Raw genomic sequence first — 23,249 nt, forward strand, 5'->3', positions numbered from 1 at the left:
TAAATTATACATGTTTTAAAAATATATATACAGGAATAGTCTGAATTCAGTTAATTTATTCTTACCTGAATGTACATTGATACTGAAATACCAGCAGACACATTACAATTACATTAAAATAGATAAAAAAACAAAAACCTTCAGGTGTTCAGTGCTCAGAATGAGCAATATTGACTGTATGTAGCTGACAAAAGAAAGTTGCAGAGCTTTTGCTAGTATCACATGATCTTCCTCGACCATTTCTCCTTCTGTGCCAAAGGTAACTTTCAATCTCAACTTGTTAAACCAACATGGACGAGAAGTCCTCAACGCGCTCAGAAAAAAGATAAACGAATTGTGAAGATGTTTTTCCACTTTGCACAGTTTCACAAACTCCATCTGCTGATGAAGATCATGAAATACCACCGAAACCTGGAGGAGAGCTGCTGAGTGGAAATTGTTGTGATTTTCTTCTCTCTTTTTTTTTTTAGTTGACTCATTTTTCAAAGGTCAAGAATTAACTTTCAATGTTGAACATGTACCGTATGCAGCTGTGAGCCCGACTAAAAACACAATGTAGTGTTAATACGAATGTCTGATAATCTGTTTTGTTTCACTTCCTGCTTTAATTGATGAAATAAACTGAGTTGGTGGCAATTTACTCTTATCGCTGTAATTATAATCTCTGTCTGGCAACAGCTGAGACATGTGGTTCCTGAACGTTTTCAGATCAAACATTCTCAGACACAAATTAGATGATAAATATGTCTCCTAAATAGACTCGTCTGTCATTTGGTACTGAGCTGGTAAAAAGTGTAAATCACTGTGTGGACAGGAAAATAAACTTCCCATTTTTATGTACAGTTTAACTGTGCTTAAGCCTACATGTTCAACCACTACACTTTTCGCCGTGGACCCTCTAGAAACAGACCGAACGACCCCTGGAAGTTCCCAGACTCCATTTTGACGACCACTGACACAGTATGAAGCAACAGCAGAGTTTCCACTTTCTGTTCTCAAAGTTAAAGACAAACTTCAAACTGTCAGGAAGTGAAACTCAACCCTCACTCATCACCACAAAGGGACCGTTTCATATCATTTTTTTCCTCACACAGACTGTGTGTCGGCGGACACAAACACAAGTACAGACAACAGAGAGAAGGTAAGTGAACAAACATCCACTTTATTCTCGATTATACTAACTAAACTTGTTGTGTGACTGTTTATCCGGCTGCATTTCGTGTGCTTTAAATATTTACTGGCACTTTAAACAAGGCAGAAAATATGATGTAATTCATAATAATCCTTTAAAGTGGGTGTTCATTCACATCATCATCAAACATTTACCCCTTGTAGCATCTAAACATGCAGATTGGTTTTGTTTGCTGAGGTTTTGGGGGGATTTTTGTGTGTGATTTTGGGTGAACTGACCTTTAAATTGCCTGTATTATAGAAGAAACAGATGCACTGAGTCTAACGTTCATTAGCTTGTATTTGGGTGATGTCTGTATTCGCTTTAACTTCCCTGAACGTGCACTCGTGTTTTAAAGTTACATCCATAAACGTTTAGATAATCATTAGAAAATATGAATATTCTGTACAATTAATGCAAAAATACCCACCAAAATGTCACTGATGTCATGTAACATACCTAGTTTTAGTTAAACATATGTGGATGAACAGAGAATTGGTTTTATAAAAGGTTAGTTAAGTGCTTTCATGTGTTATTTTAACAGAAGTTAATATATATCTACTACATTTATGAGCCTTTTACATGGACATTTTGACACGACTCAGTGGGAAAAGCGCTGATGTAAATAATGAAATGAATAATTCAGTTTCAGGTTCCTGGTATTGTAGGCGTATGTGTTCATTGTCACAGCTTACAGGGACACTTGAATACAACAAAGCCATCGTTAATGTTAGTTAGTAGTAACAGCTTTGCTTTCTCTGTTATGACAAGTCAAAATGTCTGCGGTTAAAAACGCTGATTGTCTTGTTCCTGTAACTGAATGCAGCTCTAAACTTGGCTGCAGTGTTTACAAATAAAAAAATTACACCTTAAATAAAATCTACTGGATTTTTATAAGATATTATGACATATTGGAGAATACATGAATCCATACCTCTCTCAGTTTCTCAGTTTTCCCACCAACATGTGAGGGAAGTTGCCCTTTTAGTTCAAGTTTTACTTCCTGATGGTTATTCAGTTCTTGCATCAGTCAGCAGCAGGTATGGTTGCATCAGAAATCAAGTTTTAAGTAAAACTCCAGATTTGTTGTAAGAACATCTGAGAGTTTAGAGAGACAGACTGTTTAAGTTCAGCTGTTCTGTAGCTCTGTAACTTTATTGCAGCTACATTTAGGCTCACACTTTGTTGGCAATATTAATTGTGCTTTCATGTGTTATTTTAACAGAAGTTAATATATATCTACTACATTTATGAGCCTTTTACATGAACATTTTGACACGACTCAGTGGGAAAAGCGCTGATGTAATTTATGAAATGAATAATTCGGTTTCAGGTTCCTGGTATTGTAGGCGTATGTGTTCACTGTCACGGCTTAAAGGGACACTTGAATACAACGAAGCCATCGTTAATGTTATTAGTAGTAACAGCTTTGCTTTCTCTGTTTAAGTTCAGCTGTTCTGTAGCTCTTCTACAGTTATTGTCAATGTTTGAATGAATCTACAACTTTATTGCAGCTACATTTAGGCTCACACCTTGTTGGCAATATTAACTTACAGTATAATCAGTCATGGAAAGTGATTGAGTACAATTTTTATTCAATTTTGAGGAACTTGTACTTTACTTCACTATTTCCATTTTATGCTACTTTATATTTCCACTCTACTACGTTTCAGAGGGAAATATTGTACTTCCTACTTCCCACTACATTTATTTGACAGCTTTAGTTACTTTTCAGGTGAAGATTTGACACAATGGATAATATAACAAGCTTTTAAAATACAACATATTGTTAAAGATGAAACCAGTGGTTTCCAACTTTTTTGAATTTTCTTACAAAAAGCAGTGTTCAGTCGGGGTCACATTTCAGATGTCTATGAGTTGTCAACAGCTCCACCAAATAGTGATTTTTCCCTCTAAACTTATCACATGGTTTCATTTCAATAAATGTTCAAATGATCCAATATATCAACAAAGATCTAAGATTAGAGAAAAAGTCCAAAAAACTGAAAACAGATTTGTGTATCAGAACTTTGTTTTTTCATCTTTCCTCTCACATTAAAATTAAAATAAAAGCTATAAAACAAAATACACTTAAAACACAAACCTTCAAATATTATTTGGGGTCATTTAATTATATTAAATAGGATTTTCTGCTAATGTTTTTCATTTGCAAAAAGTTATCCTTTCTATTTGGTTGAACTTCTGTCTTTGTCCCACAGTTTCCTCCAGAATGTCGAACACAGCAGACTCCCTCACGCCCGAAGAGACGCAGGACGCCGCCGTCTCTGATGTGTCACCACCAGCGTACTCCTACCAAGAGCAGCAGCCTCCGCCTTACTCTGCAGCCCCGCCGATGTACACTCCAGCCAAAATTGAGACAACTTACACCTATCAGCCTACCTCAGGATATGAGTCCTTCCGCGATATAATCCCAGAGTCCGTGCCGGACACGACTCCACTCACATCCTCGTGTTCCTTTGACGACAAGACAGTGAGGATGGCGTTTGTTAGGAAGGTTTGTGCTGCTTACTTATGTGACTTTTGAGAAATATATTTAGTTTTAGACATCTTCTAAATGAACAGAATATAACTTCAGTATATTCTGGTGGAACAACAACAGCTGCAAACTTTCTCTGATGAGGAAAAGCTGATATCTTATCAGCATGCTTAGCAGAAGCACAATCTCTAACCCATCAAGCGAGAAATCTGGATAAGAGCTCTGCGGGTTGTTGTTAGTAGTATTTGGGCACTGTTTCATAAAAAATTGCTTTGCCTCAGAATTTCCCAAGTGAAGGAGTCACAAGAGAAATATCAGAGGTCACCAAATGATTAACAGGAGAAGCAGAAAAATTCTGCAACACCACTTTGCCCTCATTTTTGCTTTTTTCTGTAAATTAATAGATAATCTTATCTACTCAAGCCTCTAAAAATCATGTAAATGAATCAATCTGAGACGGAAAAATTACTCGATGACTACCTAACACAAACTGTAGACACATGCAACCTGTGCAAAGAGCCTGTAAGTAGAAATTACATTGTTTTCAAGGATCAGAAGCCAAAAAGATTGAGATCTACTGTCTTTAAGCCAAAATTATGATTCATTAAAAAAATAGTAATTTAAAGAGCAGGTTTGCAATCAAGTAGACATTCAGTGACTCCTTTTAAAGTCACAGTGAGACAACTTTGCATAATTAATGGCTGGTGCAAAGATGAAAATTAAACACTATCCTGACGTCTGCACGGTGCAAAGAATAACAAAAGTCTTCACCAAGGATTTCTGGAGAGTAAACTCAAAACTGGGCAGGCTGGGAAGTAATAACATAAAGAAAGAAACATTCTTTCTAATTTAAAAGTTGATCAGTTAAATGTATGATTGAAATTAAACAGAAGTTTCAATCCACACATGTTCACAAGTCATGTGTCGCTCTAAAAATCAAAGCTCTTATCTGTAGGTCTTGAAAACAAGATATCATGAAGACAAACTGTATTTATACGTTACGAGCTAATCTGACAAATTATGTTTATATTCGCCTTTAACATCAGTTCAAGTTTCTCCACAAGTGTTTATCATTTTTTTATAAACACCGTCCTTTCTTCCCTCCCCGTGCAGGTATTCAGCATCTTGACCCTCCAGCTGCTGTTCACCTTCAGTGTGGTGTGTGTGTTCACCTTCTCCACCGTGGTGAAGAAGGCGGTGCAGGACAACCTGTGGGCCTACCTCAGCTCCTTCATCATCTTCGCCGTGGTCGCCACCGCCCTCAGCTGCTGCAGGTCCTTCAGTCGGCGTCACCCCTGGAACATCGTGGGGCTGGTGGGTCGCAAACACGAGAGCACAAAACCCCGGATATCTGACGGGGAAATTAATTTTACACAAGACAGATACTGATAAATTAGAAATACACAAAGATTTTAAATAAAAAGACTGAAAGGACAGTTAACAATATAATAAAAGAAGAAAAGTAAACACATCTTAGATATGAAATACTAGAAGTCAGTCACATCCTGGAAAGAGAAGTGAAATATTTTGGTCAAGCAGGTGCCAAAAACGTCAAACCTCAGCTACATGTTGCTCAATAAAGTGTTTTTCTGGAAAAACCACTTAAAGTTCTTCTCCAGTCAAAAATGTTTATATGTCTGTGTGTGTGTGTGCAGAGTTCGAAGACTTTTCACATTCATCTGCTGAAAGTGGAAAGTTTAAGTTTAAGGTGTCTACCTACCGGCAGGATTAGTGACATCACAACTATTTTGGGGCCAACTGTGAAAACTTTAAACTAGAGCTGCAATGATTAGTTGATTAATCGATTAATTGTCAACTATTAAACTAATATTTTCTGGTTTCTTTAGTCCTCTATGACAGTAAACTGAATATCTTTGGCTTGTGGACTGTTGGTCGGGATAAAACAAGACATTTTAGGACGTCACCTTGGAAACAGTGATCAACATTTATCACCATTTTCTTTCATAATCAAGAAAATAATGACAGATTAAAGACTTGAAGCCTCCGGTTCAAAGTGTTTTCAGTGAAGTTTTGAAGACATCTTGCATCCAGCATTAAAACTTTTGAAATGAAAAATATTTGTATATTCATAGATTCTGGAGAGAGAAGGAGTTTTTTTTGTGGAAAAACTGTATGAGACACAAATTATTAGTCAAGGCAGAGTATTTTTAAATCTTCAGACATGTCTGGAGGGGATCTTCAACTAAAATCTACCCAAGCACAAGTATAAATACTAGATTCAACTTAGAGAAGATACAGTTTGTATACATGAAAAACATCCAGTGTTGCTATGCAGTAAAAACATAAAAGTAGTGCTTTGGCATATCTTTTATTCACAGCTTGGTTTTGCACAACCTTTAACACATTTAGACATTTGGGTGTTTTTTTAAGATAAGCTGATAGATTATATCTGTTGTTGTTTCTGAGTAAAAACCTCAGTTTCCTGTTTGAAGTTTGGTTCCCGTACTCACAAGTTCACTGTGTGTCTTTGAGGTTTTGGTGGCGTTTTTAATTAGGACAGACTCGTCCTGTGTTGTATTGTTTAAATGCACAATTCAGAGTGTAGCACAAACACTGTTGGGTTTAGAAGTGCAGGTCATATAAAGTAAAAAAAAAAAAACATGTGCACTTGATTGTCCTCTTTTGTGAAGGCCTGGATATCAGACAAATTATGAAGAAACAAGAGTTGTTTTAATGACGTATTGATTTTGTGATTTTCGTGACAACAGGCTGTGGTCACCCTGAGCCTTTCATACATGGTGGGAACCATCGCCTCCTTCCACAACACCAACGCTGTCGTCATCACTATGGGAGCGACGCTGGCCATTTCTCTCGCCATCATCGCTTTCTCAGCACAGGTCAGACACACACAGAGGCTGAACTGAAACTCCACTCGCTTCATGTATATTGTGATCTGTATACATGAAGTGAAGTGAAGCAAGGTGCACTTTTTCCATTGCTTTTATATGCTAGTTTTTAAGTTCTGGCACTTAACTGTCCATATCTGACATTATGATGATACATGTTACAAGAGCTAAGAAAGTGTCAGAAGAGGCAAAATCTAAATGTTTTCTCAATTATAGCTGTTCAATTATCCTCTGTACTATAATTATACTTTGGATGAAACAAAAAGAAAATAGCTATGTGTCTTTTTGTCTCCAGGTCCTATTAAATTGCTGAATTTGCTCTGAAATACCTTTGACATTATTATAGTCTATCCATTTTCATGTTTATTTATTACCATATGTATGTCGTTTGTTTTTATTGTAAAGAACTTTGTTGCACAGATTATGAAAAATGCCCTTAAAAGCAGCCACATTAAGCGATACATGACAGAAAATGTATTAATGCAGTTTATGTTTTTCTGTGTCGGTTGCAGACTCGTATTGATTTCACTATTTTTTACGGTGTTCTGCTGATTCTGGCTGTGGACGTTCTCATGTTTGGGTTCTTCTGCACCTTCTACTACTCCTACATCACTGATGTCGCCTATGGATGTCTGGGAGCTCTGCTGTACTCCCTGGTATGGAACAAATATATAAACTTACACAGTTTGCTATTAAGTAGAAGGAACAAAATCATATCAAATTGAGATCAGTTCTGCAGGTTAAACGGTAAAATTACTGACAGGTTTGCTTCCCCATCCTGCTTTGTTTTATAAAGCGTCACAGATAAGAGTTCACCAGTCAGCGTTCGTTATAACCGCCTACGGACAGAAATACAAGCTGTTTCCTCGGGTCCTGAGTGAAGCGCTATAAACAACAGTTCTGCAGTCAGAAAAAAAAGGAAGCTCGGTGCAGCATTCATTGTGGTGTCAGTTACAGCACTTGTGACTTGTTTTTTATTTAGAGCAGGTTTCGTGTTCAGCAGCAAAATATCAATATATAAATATCCTTTATCAGACATGTTAAAGGCCTTCTCAGTTACTGAGATGCTGGCTTTTAAATGGGAAACTTACAAATCCTAATTATAACTGGGAAAAGCTCAAATATATCCGACTTAATATTGAAGTGCCTAAAAAAAAAATCAAGCAGATAGTGACACCTCATGTTAGCGAATGTCTGTCTTTCGAGGGATTAAACCCACATTTACTGGATATGCTGTTATATTGTCACTGCACAGTATTTTCAAACCTTTATCATACTATATAGATGACAGAAAATCACAAAAAGCATTTTATATCCCTTTAAAAATCTATTTAATCTCTCACCCTGTCCTACATACTCTCCTCTCTCTCTCTCTCTCTCCCTCCGTCTGTCTGTCTGTCTCAGTTCCTGATGATCGACTGTCAGCTGATGATGGGGACGATGAGCTACCGTCTGGATCCGGAGGAATACATCAACGCTGCTCTCATGATCTACCTGGACATAGTCCTCATCTTCCTCTACCTCCTGGGGAGGAGGTGAAACTGTGTTCATACACACACACACACACACACACATACAGACACTCCAAACTGCAACCACAATCAAAAAGCTAATTTTTTTATTATGTACATATTGTAACTTCATCCTGTTTTAAGTGACAATGAATGAATGATGATCGGTGTTTTTACAGAATATTGTCTTTGTCTCAGTTTTACATAAATAAAACATAATTAAAAACTGTATTTTATTCTGTTTCTTGCATTGTATGTTAACCCATATAAACACATGACAATTATTCAAACAAACAAAAACATTTATTAATAAGACACATTATTAAGAAGTGATGTCAATCCAGCCTAGGAGACGTTTCATTTTGTGTCATTAAAGTCAGACACTGATAATTCAATAGATCCAAAATAAGGCCATTTGTGTTACATACAGCACCAGAGCAGAAAACTAAAATGCTATGAATGTTGCTGTATGAAACTTTCAATACAATAACGCTTGTAGTGATATAAAGTCACATTGGCAAGATGTAGTGCAAAATGTTCTGCATATTTTCCTCATATCACATAGATCCATTTTCATCTTTTACCTTCACCAAAGCTTCAGCAGCAGCGTATTTTTTACCTGTAGCCTCATTGATAAATAAAGAGGAATGTAGAAATGATTTTACAGGCTCAAACATAAACTTCCTGACTCAAAAAGAAAAAGAGATTTGTTGAACTGATTACCTGTGACATACAGAACCTGATGTGGAAAAAAAAAGGGTTTTTTCTTACATAGATTAAAACTTTCCATTCCCATGTAAGAAATTCATAACCTTTAGATCTGTAAGTTCCCGCTGTATGACATCTAAAACACACGGACGTCACTGACAAAGTCAACATCTCTGAAAACCTGCTTTTCTCCAGTTTGATCCAGTCACATCTTAACCAGGAAACCATGAACCCCATGACCTACACAGTGCCTAAGTCTACATGAAGAATGACTAAGTGATATATCATCCCGGCTTTGTGGAGAGGAAATCTGCTGAGTCTCATTATTTTTGCAGAAGCCTCACCACAACGATGAGTAGTTGAACTGGACCCGCAGCAGGTACCTCATGCGAGTCTGGGCAGGGTTGTAAACGACGAACTCGTTGTAGAGAAGGGAGTAACCGTTGTTTTTACCCACGCCCGTCTTCACCCCTGGACCCATCGGCACTGTCACACCATCCCTGAGAAACAAGGAGAGAGAGGGATACAAATCGAAAGTGCTATTTATTAAATAGGACCATTCTGGTGGTTTTAACCCCATTAAAGGTGCAGTGAGGAGAATTTAGTGGCATCTAGCAGAACGGACTCGGCAGAAATGGAATATAATATTAATAAGTGTGTTTTAATTAGTGTATAATCACCTGAAAATAAGAATTATTGTGTTTTCGTTAATATAAAATGAGCCCTTTGTATCTACAGATGGAGCGGGTCTTCTTCCACGGAGGCTGCCATGTTTCTACAGTAGCCCAGAACGGACAAACCAAACAATCGCATTCTTTCACAAGTTTCGCGGCCATCGTAGGTTCTCCTACATGTTTGGAAGGGGAGGGGAATTCATTTGGTTGCAATCTGCAGCCTCAGCGCTAGATGCCACTAAATCTTACATACTGGTCCTTTAAAGTACAAAATTGCATCTTCTCTACATCACTGTTGACCATTTTCCAAAACATACCACAAGACTTTTAATAGCCAACACAGTCTGAAAATCAACTTGCAGAGATAAACTGAAACCAGTTCATGACTACAGGGTGGGGAAACAGTACAAAAAATATACAGTGCTTTGGAAAACGGTTGCCAGTAATGTGAAATAAACATGATTTATAGTTAAGTGGTTAAGAAATACATAACGACCTACATAGTCTATTAAGGTAGATTACAATTTAATCACATGATTGGTACAATACATTAAATATCTGGTATTTTTCAAGCTCACGTGACCGCTCTGTAATGAAAAACAGTATTTTTTTGTATGTATGTATCTACAGGGGAGCAGCAGCGTAGCAGGAGAGAAGGCAGAACTAATGAGGGGAAAGCGAGGTCAGTCCTTCAGTAGTGTGAGTCACTGCAGAGCAAACTGAGCTCAGCGGTTAGTGTTCTGACTTTTATCCGAGTGGTTTTACTCCACACAGACTCCCTCTGGAATAAAAACAAGTTGACGTTTCTATGGAGTGATAGAAACGGACCTCAACAAACGGGTCTACATAATTAAAACAAATAACGTGGCGGATCTAGCCGAGCACTATTAAGGTAGTGAAGTCTTTGAACTAAAATCATATTACTGTGCATGACGTCACTTTCTAAAAACATAGCAGCAGGGCTGTAGGATAATATACAACTAAAGTGTGTGTATTGTTTTGTGAAATTAATAAGAAAAATGTGATTACAGCTGGATTTATTCTAACTTTTTCTTTTTTTTTTAACCTTTTTACTAACATGAACGATTAGAAAGTGCTCTACAGTTAACAGAAAGGATGCAGTGATGATGGTTGTTTCCGTTTTGATAGATAATTATCAATCTGAAAGTAGCTGTTTGAGTAAGAACTAACTTACTATCATCATACGTCTGTTTAATATTTTAATTTTCCTGTAGTTCTTCTTTCTTTGTATTCATCAACTTGTATTTTTCTTTCCTTTGCTGATGTAATTAACATTAAGTTCTCCTCTCAGATAATGTCATGATTTTTTGTTATGTAACAGTGTAACACAATTAGATCAATGTTTGGCCTGTATGAAACGTATCAGTATAATGAGACAGACTAACAGGGTGACAGAGTTTTTGGGGTCAGGTCCGGTCTGTCCCAGTCCCTTAGTGCTGTGTTTTCCAGCAGGCAGATTGTTGGCCTCGTAGTCGGCATCCAGCAGCTCGTTACAGTCTCCCAGGGCAACCTGCAACCACACACACACACACACACACACACGGAGCACAGAGATTCAAAAAGTGTTGTATCACATCTAGGCTCTATGTGAAAGGTGATGTTCAAATCCTGTTGGATTTACTGTTAATACGAGTTACAGACTTGTACTGGCAGGTCAGAAGGGCTTGAAATTAACAGCCTATAAACACCAAACAGGTTACCTTTCACAGACTAAATGTTAACAACTTTTTACACCCCCTTCCTTCATTGTCAGGATGATTAAACAGCTTATTATTAGTAGAAAAAGAGGTGAAAAATGAAAATCTATCACAGTTTATTGACAAGATATTTCCTTGGATGGTAAATTTTCTTCACCGACCATTTTAACGGCTACTGGCATGTGAGACGACAACATGTTAATTCAAGAAAATCAATAATAAACTTATAATAAAAGTCAACTCACCTCACACAGGAGCAGCAGTCCGACATGATTGTGCTGATTGGCGAAGCAGTAGTTGGCGCTTTTTGACGACATGTCGGCAAAGTAGATACCTTTACCAAACTAGATGAAAGAGAAACAGGGAAATTATTCTCTCTGTAATAAAGACAAACTGTTGCTGTGACAAATATTTTACAGTTTATAGATAACTTTATTCCATTTAAAAATCACACTGGGTGGTTCTTAGTCGCTGTGTCATCTAATACAACCATAAAAAGTTCAACTTGTTGGGTTTTATTCCTCACATAACTGTCAGCTAATGGTTTTAACAGAGCAATGTATGTTATGTATTTGTTATCTTTGTATTTATTTTTGACTTATGACTTTACATGTTCTTTAAAAACAGAGTTAATAGCTGCAACGATTAGTCGATGGATAGAAAATGAATCACATCTAGTCTGATCATCTATTAATCATTCAGGTAATCTTTAAAGCAAAACTATCTACTAACTAATATTTGATGTAATTTCAGGTTCTCAGATTTGTGAGTTTGTGTTGCTTTTCTTCGTCTTATATTATAGTAAATTTAATATCTTTATGTTTTGGACCGTTGGTCAGACAAAAAAAGACATCTGATGATGTCACACTGGACTCTAGTGATGGGCATCATTCACTGTTTATGTTTTATAGACCAAAACAATTAAATTAATCAATAATGTCAATAATCGTTAGTTGCAGCCTGAGAGGACTTTTTGTTTTGGAGACAGACGAACATTAAAATAGAATAAAGTGAAAGAAAGTGTATGAATGTGTTTTCCTGTCCGTCCAATCATCCATCTCACCATGTAACCAGTGACGGGAGCTTCAGGTGGAGCCACTCTGAGACCCTGACTGAGGATGCCGACCCAGTTAGACAGGCGGGAACCGTGCCACAGCAGAGTCCTGGTAGACAGACACAGACACAGACACAGACACAGACACACACACACACACAGAATCGGGCTACATAAAAGTTCATCGCCAATAAATTATTTTCACTGACATCTTTATCAGATTTTACAGGTAAATAAGGAAGTTAAAGCAGATTTCAAAGTTACAACAGCATATAAAATATCTGAGACAATATGAGCCAGTAAATTATTGATCCTTTATTACCTGCTGTGTAACTGTGAGAGGAACTTGTCGTTCTCTCCTTCTCTGTCCACTGAGAAGATGTCCAGCACACTCATGGTGTAGTCACTGTGAGTCGGGGCGTGAGTCGACAGCAGGTACTTTTCTATCACCTGAACACAGACAAGACGAGTGTTTACAAAGAAACAACAACAAACTACACAAAGTATCTTCAGGTTGTAGCAACTGACAGACAAAGTTTCATTCAGTTTACTATTTGAGTCCATCTGTTTTCTCTGAATGTGTTTCTGTCAAAGGTGAACAGGAATAGAAATACAGCCGATTAGTCAGTATTCAAATCCTGACATGTCTCATGACTGCAGTGCATTCTGGTCAATTTTGAATCTTCTGCAGTGGATTTCTCCCTACATGACGGCTTGAAGTTGCTTGAAGTTGATACAGAAAGGCAGCGCTACGAAGAAGATGTCGCTGTTTGATTTTTAGGGACAGAAGAAAACCTGATGTACCGCTGACATCATACAGATACACATAAATATATATAGATCTTTTGATATTGAACTTCATTGTAGCTTCTGAAAGTATCTTGATATGTGTCATCATCCACAAGTGGCCGAATATGAAAGGTACCTTATTAATTACTGAAGGCTTTTTTCCTTTAAGAGTAATATTCAGTCACATAGAAATAGATTTCGAACAGTCCAGCATCTTATATGTGGATTATATTATGCTGCCTTAGATAATTTGATGTTTTTGGTACCATTTGACTTAACTGGTTTGGGAATAAGAATGGGCCAAACAGAGTGTTTTGAAGATATTAGTTCCATCTTCTCTGATTCCACCGTTACGACACAGTTTCAGTGATTTAATTAAACCTTAACTGCTTTTACTTTATCAATATAAGAGTTATGAGCAACAGACTCACTTTGTATTCGTTGGCGCTGGAGTCTACGGGCTGCAGTTTGCACTTGAGGGAGCTGTACTGTCTGTCCAGAGGATGTTCGTCACCGTCTCTACTGGACTGAACCATTTTCACTGCGATCTGGATGTCGCTCAGCGCCTGCGAAAAGAAATATATATACAATATGTAGCACAAGATCGAGTGAAGACAAAAACAGAATAATCGTCGACCGATATGAAACACTTTTACCTCCAACAGTGAGATTTTTTCCTTCAGCTCTTCTTCTGTGTGTATGATTGGGGGAGTTTTCAACCTGGAGAATTAGATCTTTGTCTGTCATCATTCAAACATACACTTTCCTGCAGCAAATTAGTACATATATCTCAGCTTAAGTGTTTCTCTAACCCAAAGTCATGCGGGATGCGGGTGTAGAACTGGTTGCAGGCTTCCAGTAGCTCCCGATTGCTGCCCTTCTTCTTCAAACACGCCTCGATTCTCTTCAGCGCCATGTAGCCTGCGCGAATCTGCTCTGAGGTCAGCTTGCCTGCAGGTAGAACGAGAAATATTCTATATAGTAAACAACACAAAGGTATATATAAATATAGTGTTTGTCACCAGCTGAATCTAAAACAGTCAGGTTATGACTTTAAGAACATCTTTTATTGCATCTTTGCTCTGTGTAAAATAAATACTCTGTGAATGTTCTTAGTGGAGATGAAAAGAGGATATCAGGACACATTTCACTGCATTTCTGTTTGATTCAGTCCGACTGACCGAGAGGAGCTTTCCGGGTGTCAAACTTCATCTCCAGCACACACTCCTCCATGGCTTTGACGTCACAGATGAGCTCCAGGAGAGACTGGATCTTCACATCCAGTTTGGAGGTTTTCTTTTTTGGTGCAGCGTCCACCGCCGTGGTCTGCGTCTCCTCCTGGAACACAGAAATGTTTTAGTACTGATTGATTGATCAGACGCCTCCGTTTCTCAATAAATCCTGATTACAAAGCATCAGCTTCAAGCACTTCAGCAGGATACAGAAGTTATTGGTTCTTTATCCGTAAACGTACCTTTTCATTCGTGCTGTAGTCCATGAACACCATGTCATATTTTCCAGCCACTTTCTCAAAAGTCGCCCGGTGTTCCCACTCGTTTTTAGTCTTGTCAAGGAACCTGCGGCAAAAACAAACGAGTGTTTCAGAATCTCACTTCCATGTAGAGACGTCTAGAACTCTTTTTTTCTTATTTTCAATAGCACATATCTCACTTTTTCTTGAAGATATCTTTGGCTTTCAGCAGGTCTCCACCACAGGCTGTCAGACTGTTTTGACCCACTTTGCCCACTGAAGAAACAAAGAAGTCAGTTTTACAGAAATGTCTTTCATACTTCAGGCTAATTTTTTAGGGGAAATATAAACCCTCGTATATATCAAATATGCAAAGAACCATCAGGACACAGTAAACTCACCTCTTCCCCATCTCATCCAAACACTGTAACACTTGGAGCCGTCGTCTTCCAACAGTTGGATCAGGTAATATTTGTTGTTGTTAAACTGAAGATTCGTCTGCAAAATCAGAGAGAAGGTGTTTGCTGGAGGCCTAAAATCTGTTTACTTTCCCAAATATGTAAAATGAAAATATAATTCATATAATAATTATAAAGCCTTCAGTCGATTTTTGTTTTTAAGATATGATTTAAAAGGCAAAGCTGCATTATTATTTTTCACAGCAAACATGAAAATAGTCACCAAGAAGCTCAGTGAAGCTCCACAAATCATCAATAACCAAAACTGTGTTTAATAAATATGATCACAACATCTAGAAAAAATGATTCAGGATTATTTAATCTTTCAACTTTAGTCAATACAGAAAAAAAATAAAAACACAAGTCTTTCTTGATTCATTTGGCATATCCAAATGTTACGTAGTTAAATATTTACCTGGTTTAGCATCACGTCGTAAACATCTTTTCCTTCACAGTAAACATGAGCCTGGAAGAGAGAAGAAGAGGCAAAAAGAAGTAACATGAATGAAGGTGATTTCCATCCTGTAAAGGAGGAATTAAAAGGATATAAAATCTCTCCTGTCAACTTCTTATTTTCTGTTCCTTGCATGTGTTGTTTTATACATATTTATTTAAACAACAATAGTTTAGGGAAGTCTGCAAACAAAATACAAGCAGCAAAACTCAATTTCTTCTTTATTTGACAGAACAGAGAGAGGCGGGTACGTCATGTAGCAAAGGTCAGAGGCTGGAATCAAACCAGACGTGTTGTGGTTGATATTAATCTACCAGGACGAGACCAGAGCGACTGTAGTCAAACCGACAACGACATTACAGCACAGAGGTGAAAATGTGGAGAAGTCATATGGTCGTTTGTGTAGGTGTGACTGTTTTACTACGGAAAAGATACTTAATAATGATTACTAATTCATAAGAAGGTAAAATATTGTTCTCATGTTACAAAAGCACTGATGAATATTTGTTGTTGCACGACTTTACTGTCAGTGACAGTCATGACAGAAAATAAATGTTCTCTGAGAATAAAACAGCCTGAATAACTTCTGTGAGTCTGCGAGTAAAAATCAGTGAGTGCAGTGAAATGTTTTCATGAGTGTTTGCTTGATCTGCGTACACACATGTACATTTCTAATAAGTTAAGTTAAGTCCTGCTCAGAAGAGGAAGTGTGACTGAAGCAAAGCCTTTCAATCAGCTGTCAAACCACAAGCAAGATACATGTGAATCATGTGTTTCATATTGATATAAATAAAGATATAAATATTGTACCTTTCCAAGTTTGGCTTTGCATTCGGTGTCCACGGGAGCTTTTCCCTTCATGACCACCGTCTTCACAACCTCTGCTAAACATCCAGATCAGAAACAAAACATTAATGATGTTTTCTCGATTAATCGATTAGTTATTTGGTCTATAAAATGGTGAAAAATGACGATCACTAAGCCCAAGATGACGACCTCGAATGTCTCCTTTTGTCCACAACCTAAAGATTCAGTTTACTATCATAAAGGACTAAAGAAATCTCAAAATATTAAAATTTGAGAAGCTGGAATCAGAGAATTTGGATTTATTTCCTCAAGAATGACTCCAAATGATAAACAGATTATCAAAATAGTTGCCAGTTAATTTAATAGTTGGCAACTAATCGATTAATCGATTAATTGTTGTAGCTCTACGTAACTCTGCGTCCTAGTAAACCTGCTAATATATGTTTATTTAGAAAAAGTAAGAAAGAGTTTTGTGTATTAGCAGCTCCCCCAAATTGTGAAACGCTGCTTCATATACACGTACAATATATGTATAAAATTAGACCCATATTACCTTCACTCTTCATTTCTTCTTTGGTTTTTGTCTGACTCTTGCTTTGTCCTCTTCTCCTCTTAGCTGCGGGTTGCTGTTCCGTCTCCTCCTCTTCCTCTTTCACTTGAACTGGCCTCCCATTAAGAGCAATCAAGTCACCGGCTTCACTCAAACCCTCTGAACACGAGAGCAGAACAGAAGAAAGACTTTAGATTATAAAAAACATGAGAGAACTGTAGAACAAAAAAAATTTAAGATGCAGGTTAAATATATAACATATACATTCAAATTTTAGTTGGGTTTGTTGAATAAAGGACACCATGACAAAGTATTCAAATGCAAAATAATAATAAACATTATTGCTAAAATCTAAGCAACATTAATTGTAGTAGAAGACAGAAGTTATTTTATTTTCCAATTATTAAAAAAAAGAAAAATCAAGAAGGAAAAGGATTAAAACTGTGCAGCAGCAGAGACAAACCTGGTTTTACTGTCTGAGAGCGAATCTTCCTCTTGTACTTGGTGACGGGATTAATCTGGAACATCTTCTTCAGGTCCACTTCATAGGACGTCCCAGAGCCCAGAGACAGAGTGACTGAGGTTTCTCCTGAAGAGACGGCGGAGTCCAACAGGGCGCAGGCTGAAGGCGGGTACGGTTCCCACTGTCCTTCATCCCCCTTCCACTGCCACACTGATCACACACACACAGAATTATTCATTTACATTTATGAAGTTAAAGGTTAAAAACTAATTCCTTCATTTTTCCCCATTTAAGTTCTTTGGAGAGGAGTTTTTCCTTATCCATTCCCGGGGTCTGAGGCGAGAGGGTGTAGTATATGTTTAAGCTTGATTATAAAGCTCTTTGAGGCAAATTTGTGATTTTAGGTTTTTAAATAATTTGACATAAAGCAGTAAAAAAATGTGTAAAAACCTGGTCAATCCTATGCAGCAGAAAAAGAATGGATGAATAGATGGATAGATTAACCAATTAAAAGATAACTAATGAGGACAGAGGTCTGGAACAGAATAAGAATTGGGCATTTTCCAGCCAGATTTTGCTAAAATTAATCAATTCATTAAAAGAATATTTCATAACTAACATTATTGCCTGTGGCAGGCTAGAACCAAACATTTAAGACCTTCGTGAAGGAAATGTAAGCATTATAAATACCTTTTAAAGTCTTTTTTTGAGGAAACTTAAATCAAGGCTTTTCAAGACCTGGAGACACTCTGTTTGAAGACGTCACCTTTAGCTTTAAGAAGCTGTAAAGGGCATTTTTCACTATTTCCTGACATTTTATCTGCAAAAAGATGAATTGAATAATCCAGGAAATAATCAGCAGATTAATCTATAATAAAAACAATCATTAGTTGTAGTCCTAGTAGACCAGCAACTAAGTTAAATGTTTATGGCCTAATTAGTATTGGATACCATTTAGAGCTGCAACGATTACCTGATTAGTCGTCAGCTATTAAAGTTTTTTATCCTTTGATAATCATTCATTGTTTTGAGTCATTTTTAAATTATCTGATTCCAGCTTTTAAAATGTGAATATTTTCACCATTTCCTGACATTTTATGGGCCAAACAACAAAACAAATGATTGAGAGAACAATCAACAGATTAATTGATAATAAAAATAATCATTAGTTGCAGACCTACATTATATATTATCAGTGGAAATGCTCCTCCATACTTGTGTTCTCAGATATCAATGGTCCATACTCAGCATTAACATAAAACCAGGGGCCAGTGTGTGTTTATGTAAAGTGTCTCCAGTGAATAATAATGGCCAAAAGTTCCTTTTTTATACTGCTGCCATGTTGTGGAGCAGTTCTCCACTACTCATCCAGGTTTTAAATATGAGAGGGGCTTATAGAAAAGGCAGGTTGAGACTTTTTTATGGAACAGGATCACAGATTTATAATGAAATCTGCAATGACACTGTTACTTTAACTGTCCTTGTATTTTGATGTGGAAGTTATTTTTATTTCTTAAATTGTGGTGATGTGCGTTTTTTGGATTTCAGGATTGTGTTGTTTAGTTTTTATGTTGAATGTTTTGTGCTTCTTTAAGTTTTTTTGTCTTTTAACATCTTGGGACCATGATGGAAATGAGTGTTTTCACTTTAACATGTTATCCTTTGGATTTGTGTTTTTTCTGTGTCTGATAATCCATAAACAAAATCAATCCATCTACAACACGCTGAACAATATAACCTCCATGAAGGTAGCGTTTATTACAGGGTTGTTGGAATAACCTTTATTTTTTTAGTTAATTATACCTGATACATTACCGACTAAGCTAACTTATTGATATTAGATACAGAATAAATACAAGTTCACTCTTAGTTTTTCAAACATCTGCTGAACGAGTTGCACAGATTGACAGTTGAATGGTTTTTATAACACAAAGTATGCAGCAGTTGAAACGCGGCAAAAAACGTACGGAAGACGGAATAAGAAAAAAGAGTGAGAAGAACAATGTGTGGTTGCTTCCAGCAATCACACAAATATGCAAAGCAGCTCCCACACAAGAAATACAGGTTCACTCTCTTAGTTTTGCAAAGCATAACCAGGTTTTCACGTTACTAACATGATCAACATGTGCCAGATCTACCATAAGCAGAAAGTTGGTTGTTTCTGATCTTTTAAACTTTGCAATAACACTAAAGTCTGCGTGGACAATAAATAAATAACGTTAATTTTCCTGCTTTCGGTTACAGCAGCTAGCTAGCCGTCAAACACACCGACCTGTTTTTGACTGGACTTCTTCGTTTTCTGCTGCACTCTGACTTTTATTCCTTCTTGCTCGCCTCATTGTGGTTTGTGAAGGTAATTTGACAGGCACGGTGGTAATAAATAAATAAATAAAAAGAGACACAGAGTGACAACAAAGACGGCAGGAAAACTTCCTCAACTGCCGTCGCTGCTTCCTGGCCGGTGCCGCTAAAGATCGTCTAGAGAGAAGATGCATCACATCGCGTTTAAAACAAAAATCTGTTTTAACAGCGGCGCATGCGTGCTGCTCCAACAGTTACCGTAGCAACCATTTAGCGCAGAACTGATACAAACGTTGAGCGGTTTTTCTTATTTGTTTGCTTGTTTTTTCAACTTTATTGGCCAAATATTGAAACACACAACACACACAAATAATACAAAAATAGACAACATAGACAACAAATAAACATAGAACAAAATAAAAAAATAAAAACCCACCAGCCCCTGGAACATCGGGGGGCTGGTGGGTCGCAAACACGAGAGCACAAAACCCCGAATATCTGACGGGGAAATTGATTTTACACAAGACAGATACTGATAAATTAGAAATACACAAAGATTTTAAATAAAAAGACTGAAAGGACAGTTAACAATATAATAAGAGAAGAAAAGTAAACACATCTTAGATATGAAATACTAGAGGTCAGTCACATCCTGGAAAGAGATGTGAAATATTTTGGTAAAGCAGGTGCCAAAAACGTCAAACCTCAGCTAAATGTTGCTCAATAAAGTGTTTTACTGGAAAAACCACTTAAAGTTCTTCTCCAGTCAAAAATATTTATATGTACGTGTGTGTGTGTGTGTGTGTGTGTGTGTGTGTGTGTGTGTGTGTGTGTGTGTGCAGAGTGTGAGGACTTTTCACATTCATCTGCTGAAAGTGAAAGTTTAAGTTTAAGGCGTCGACCGGAAGGATTTGTGACATCACAACTATTTTGGGGCCAACTGTGAAAACTTTAATCTAGAGCTGCAACGATGAGTTGATAAATTGATTAATTGCCAACTATTAAACTAATATTTTCTGGTTTCTTTAGTCCTCTATGACAGTAAACTGAATATCTTTTGTGGACTGTTGGTCAGGATAAAGCGAGACATTTTAGGACGTCACCTTGGAAACAGTGATCAACATTTTTCACCATTTTATGACATAATCAAAAAAATAATTGACAGATTAAAGACTTGAAGCCTCCGGTTCAAAGTGTTTTCAGTGAAGTTTTGAAGACATCTTGCATCCAGCATTAAAACTTTTGAAATGAAAAATATTTGTATATTGATAGATTCTGGAGAGAGAAGGAATAGATGTCATTTTAAGGATTTTTAAGGAGATAATTGAACTTTCTTTTGTGGAAAAACTGTATGAGACACAAATTATTAGTCAAGGCAGAGTATTTTTAAATCTTCAGACATGTCTGGAGGGGATCTTCAACTAAAATCTACCCAAGCACAAGTATAAATACTAGATTCAACTTAGAGAAGATACAGTTTGTATACATGAAAAACATCCATTGTTGCTATGCAGTAAAAACATAAAAGTTGTGCTTTGGCATATCTTTTATTCACAGCTTAGTTTTGCACAACCTTTAACACATTTAGACATTTAGGTGTTTTTTTAAGATAAGCTGATAGATTATATCTGTTGTTGTTTCTGAGTAAAAACTGTTCCTGTTTGAAGTTTGGTTCCCGTACTCACAAGTTCACTGTGTGTCTTTGAGGTTTTGGTGGCGTTTTTAATTAGGACAGACTCGTCCTGTATTGTATTGTTTAAATGCACAATTCAGAGTGTAGCACAAACACTGCTGGGTTTAGAAGTGCAGGTCTTATAAACTAAAAAAAAAACATGTGCACTTGATTGTCCTCTTTTTTGAAGGCCTGGATATCAGACAAACTATGAAAGGACAAGAGTTGTTTTAATGACGTATTGATTTTTGTGACAACAGGCTGTGGTCACCCTGAGCCTTTCATACATGGTGGGAACCATCGCCTCCTTCCACAACACCAACGCTGTCGTCATCACTATGGGAGCGACGCTGGCCATTTCTCTCGCCATCATCGCTTTCTCAGCTCAGGTCAGACACACACAGAGGCTGAACTGAAACTCCACTCGCTTCATGTATATTGTGATCTGTATACATGAAGTGAAGTGAAGCAAGGTGCACTTTTTCCATTGCTTTTATATGCTAATTTTTAAGTTCTAGCACTTAACTGTTTGTTGCAAAGAAAATCCATATCTGACATTATGATGATGCATGTTACAAGTGCTAAGAAAGTGTCAGAAGAGGCAAAATCTCAATGTTTTCTCAATTATAGCTGTTCAATCATCCTCTGTACTATAATTATACTTTGGACGAAACAAAAAGAAAATAGCTATGTGTCTTTTTGTCTCCAGGTCTCCATTTTCATGTGTATTTATTACCATATGTATCATTTGTTGTTTGTGATCGTTTGTTTATATTGTAAAGAACTTTGTTACACAGATTATGAAAGCAGCCACATTAAGCGATACATGACAGAAAATGTATTAATGCAGTTTATGTTTTTCTGTGTTTGTTGCAGACTCGTATTGATTTCACTATTTTTTACGGTGTTCTGCTGATTCTGGCTGTGGACGTTCTCATGTTTGGGTTCTTCTGCACCTTCTACTACTCCTACATCACTGATGTCGCCTATGGATGTCTGGGAGCTCTGCTGTACTCCCTGGTATGGAACAAATATATAAACTTTCACAGTTTGCTATTAAGTAGAAGGAACAAAATCATATCAAAAGTTCTGCAGGTTAAACGGTAAAATTACTGACAGGTTTGCTTCCCCATCCTGCTTTGTTTTAAAAAGCGTCACAGATAAGAGTTCACCAGTCAGCGTTCGTTATAACCGCCTACGGACAGAAATACAAGCTGTTTCCTCGGGTCCTGAGTGAAGCGCTATAAACAACAGTTCTGCAGTCAGAAAAAAAAGGAAGCTCGGTGCAGCATTCATTGTGGTGTCAGTTACAGCACTTGTGACTTGTTTTTATTTAGAGCAGGTTTCGTGTTCAGCGGCAAAATATCAATATATGAATATCCTTTATCAGACATGTTAAAGGCCTTCTCAGTTACTGAGATGCTGGCTTTTAAATGGGAAACTTATAAATCCTAATTATAACTGGGAAAAGCTCAAATATATCCGACTTAATATTGAAGTGCCTAAAAAAAAATCAAGCAAATAGTGACACCTCATGTTAGCGAATGTCTGTCTTTCGAGGGATTAAACCCACATTTACTGGATATGCTGTTATATTGTCACTGCACAGTATATTCAAACCTTTATTACACTATAGATGACAGAAAATCACAAAAAGCATTTTATATCCCTTTAAAAATCTATTTAATCTCTCACCCTGTCCTACATACTCTCCTCTCTCTCTCTCTCCCTCCCCGTCTGTCTGTCTCAGTTCCTGATGATCGACTGTCAGCTGATGATGGGGACGATGAGCTACCGTCTGGATCCTGAGGAATACATCAACGCTGCTCTCATGATCTACCTGGACATAGTCCTCATCTTCCTCTACCTCCTGGGGAGGAGGTGAAACTGTGTTCACACACATACATACACACACACACACACACACACACACACACACACACACACACATACACATACAGACAGACACTCCAAACTGCAACCACAATCAAAAAGCTCATTTTTTTATTATGTACATATTGTAACTGCATCCCGTTTTAAGTGACAATGAATGAATGATGATCGGTGTTTTTACAGAATATTGT

General features: G+C 37.2%; 3 protein-coding genes across 4 annotated transcripts; 2 read left to right on the plus strand and 1 right to left on the minus strand.

Moving 5' to 3' along the window:
- The first annotated feature begins 993 nt into the window (after window positions 1–993).
- On the plus strand, window positions 994–8,277 carry LOC137194533 (protein lifeguard 1-like). Its single transcript, XM_067606509.1, has 6 exons — window positions 994–1,141; window positions 3,391–3,686; window positions 4,782–4,982; window positions 6,398–6,526; window positions 7,048–7,191; window positions 7,940–8,277. Exons 2-6 carry the CDS (start codon window positions 3,402–3,404, stop codon window positions 8,072–8,074), a joined length of 894 nt encoding a protein of 297 aa, XP_067462610.1. The 5' UTR covers window positions 994–1,141; window positions 3,391–3,401; the 3' UTR covers window positions 8,075–8,277.
- Window positions 8,137–19,670, minus strand: LOC137194532 (poly [ADP-ribose] polymerase 2-like). 2 transcript variants are annotated; one of them, XM_067606508.1, is made up of 17 exons: window positions 19,465–19,670; window positions 17,193–17,402; window positions 16,733–16,888; window positions 16,183–16,253; window positions 15,334–15,384; window positions 14,862–14,958; window positions 14,661–14,736; window positions 14,464–14,566; window positions 14,171–14,327; window positions 13,802–13,940; window positions 13,646–13,709; window positions 13,421–13,555; window positions 12,523–12,650; window positions 12,210–12,309; window positions 11,392–11,490; window positions 10,835–10,959; window positions 8,137–9,254 (listed from the first exon to the last, which is right to left on the minus strand). In XM_067606508.1, exons 1-17 carry the CDS (start codon window positions 19,529–19,531, stop codon window positions 9,095–9,097), a joined length of 1,938 nt encoding a protein of 645 aa, XP_067462609.1. In that variant the 5' UTR covers window positions 19,532–19,670; the 3' UTR covers window positions 8,137–9,094. The 2 variants fall into 2 exon arrangements, with proteins under 2 accessions (XP_067462609.1, XP_067462608.1); XM_067606507.1 differs by having other exon boundaries at window positions 16,183–16,256; window positions 19,465–19,669.
- Window positions 19,671–21,401: 1,731 nt separating this feature from the next.
- LOC137194534 (protein lifeguard 1-like) lies at window positions 21,402–23,221 on the plus strand. Its single transcript, XM_067606511.1, has 3 exons — window positions 21,402–21,554; window positions 22,042–22,185; window positions 22,916–23,221. Exons 1-3 carry the CDS (start codon window positions 21,453–21,455, stop codon window positions 23,048–23,050), a joined length of 381 nt encoding a protein of 126 aa, XP_067462612.1. The 5' UTR covers window positions 21,402–21,452; the 3' UTR covers window positions 23,051–23,221.
- Window positions 23,222–23,249: the final 28 nt, after the last annotated feature.

This window comes from Thunnus thynnus, chromosome 12, assembly GCF_963924715.1.
Source record: "Thunnus thynnus chromosome 12, fThuThy2.1, whole genome shotgun sequence".
NCBI lineage: Eukaryota > Metazoa > Chordata > Actinopteri > Scombriformes > Scombridae > Thunnus > Thunnus thynnus.

What these genes read in the sequence shown, in the direction of transcription:
- LOC137194533 (XM_067606509.1), top strand. Translation starts at nt 3,402, where the DNA reads ATGTCGAACACAGCAGACTCCCTCACGCCCGAAGAGACGCAGGACGCC. An exon ending in CCTGGAACATCGTGGGGCTG is followed by an intron (nt 4,983 to 6,397) that starts GTGGGTCGCAAA and finishes TCGTGACAACAG; the next exon opens with GCTGTGGTCACCCTGAGCCT. An exon ending in GAGCTCTGCTGTACTCCCTG is followed by an intron (nt 7,192 to 7,939) that starts GTATGGAACAAA and finishes TGTCTGTCTCAG; the next exon opens with TTCCTGATGATCGACTGTCA.
- LOC137194532 (XM_067606507.1), bottom strand. Translation starts at nt 19,531, where the DNA reads ATGAGGCGAGCAAGAAGGAATAAAAGTCAGAGTGCAGCAGAAAACGAA. An exon ending in ACTACAGCACGAATGAAAAG is followed by an intron (nt 14,328 to 14,463) that starts GTACGTTTACGG and finishes TCTGTGTTCCAG; the next exon opens with GAGGAGACGCAGACCACGGC. An exon ending in CTCTCACAGTTACACAGCAG is followed by an intron (nt 12,310 to 12,522) that starts GTAATAAAGGAT and finishes TCTGTCTACCAG; the next exon opens with GACTCTGCTGTGGCACGGTT.
- LOC137194534 (XM_067606511.1), top strand. Translation starts at nt 21,453, where the DNA reads ATGGTGGGAACCATCGCCTCCTTCCACAACACCAACGCTGTCGTCATC. An exon ending in TCATCGCTTTCTCAGCTCAG is followed by an intron (nt 21,555 to 22,041) that starts GTCAGACACACA and finishes TGTTTGTTGCAG; the next exon opens with ACTCGTATTGATTTCACTAT. An exon ending in GAGCTCTGCTGTACTCCCTG is followed by an intron (nt 22,186 to 22,915) that starts GTATGGAACAAA and finishes TGTCTGTCTCAG; the next exon opens with TTCCTGATGATCGACTGTCA.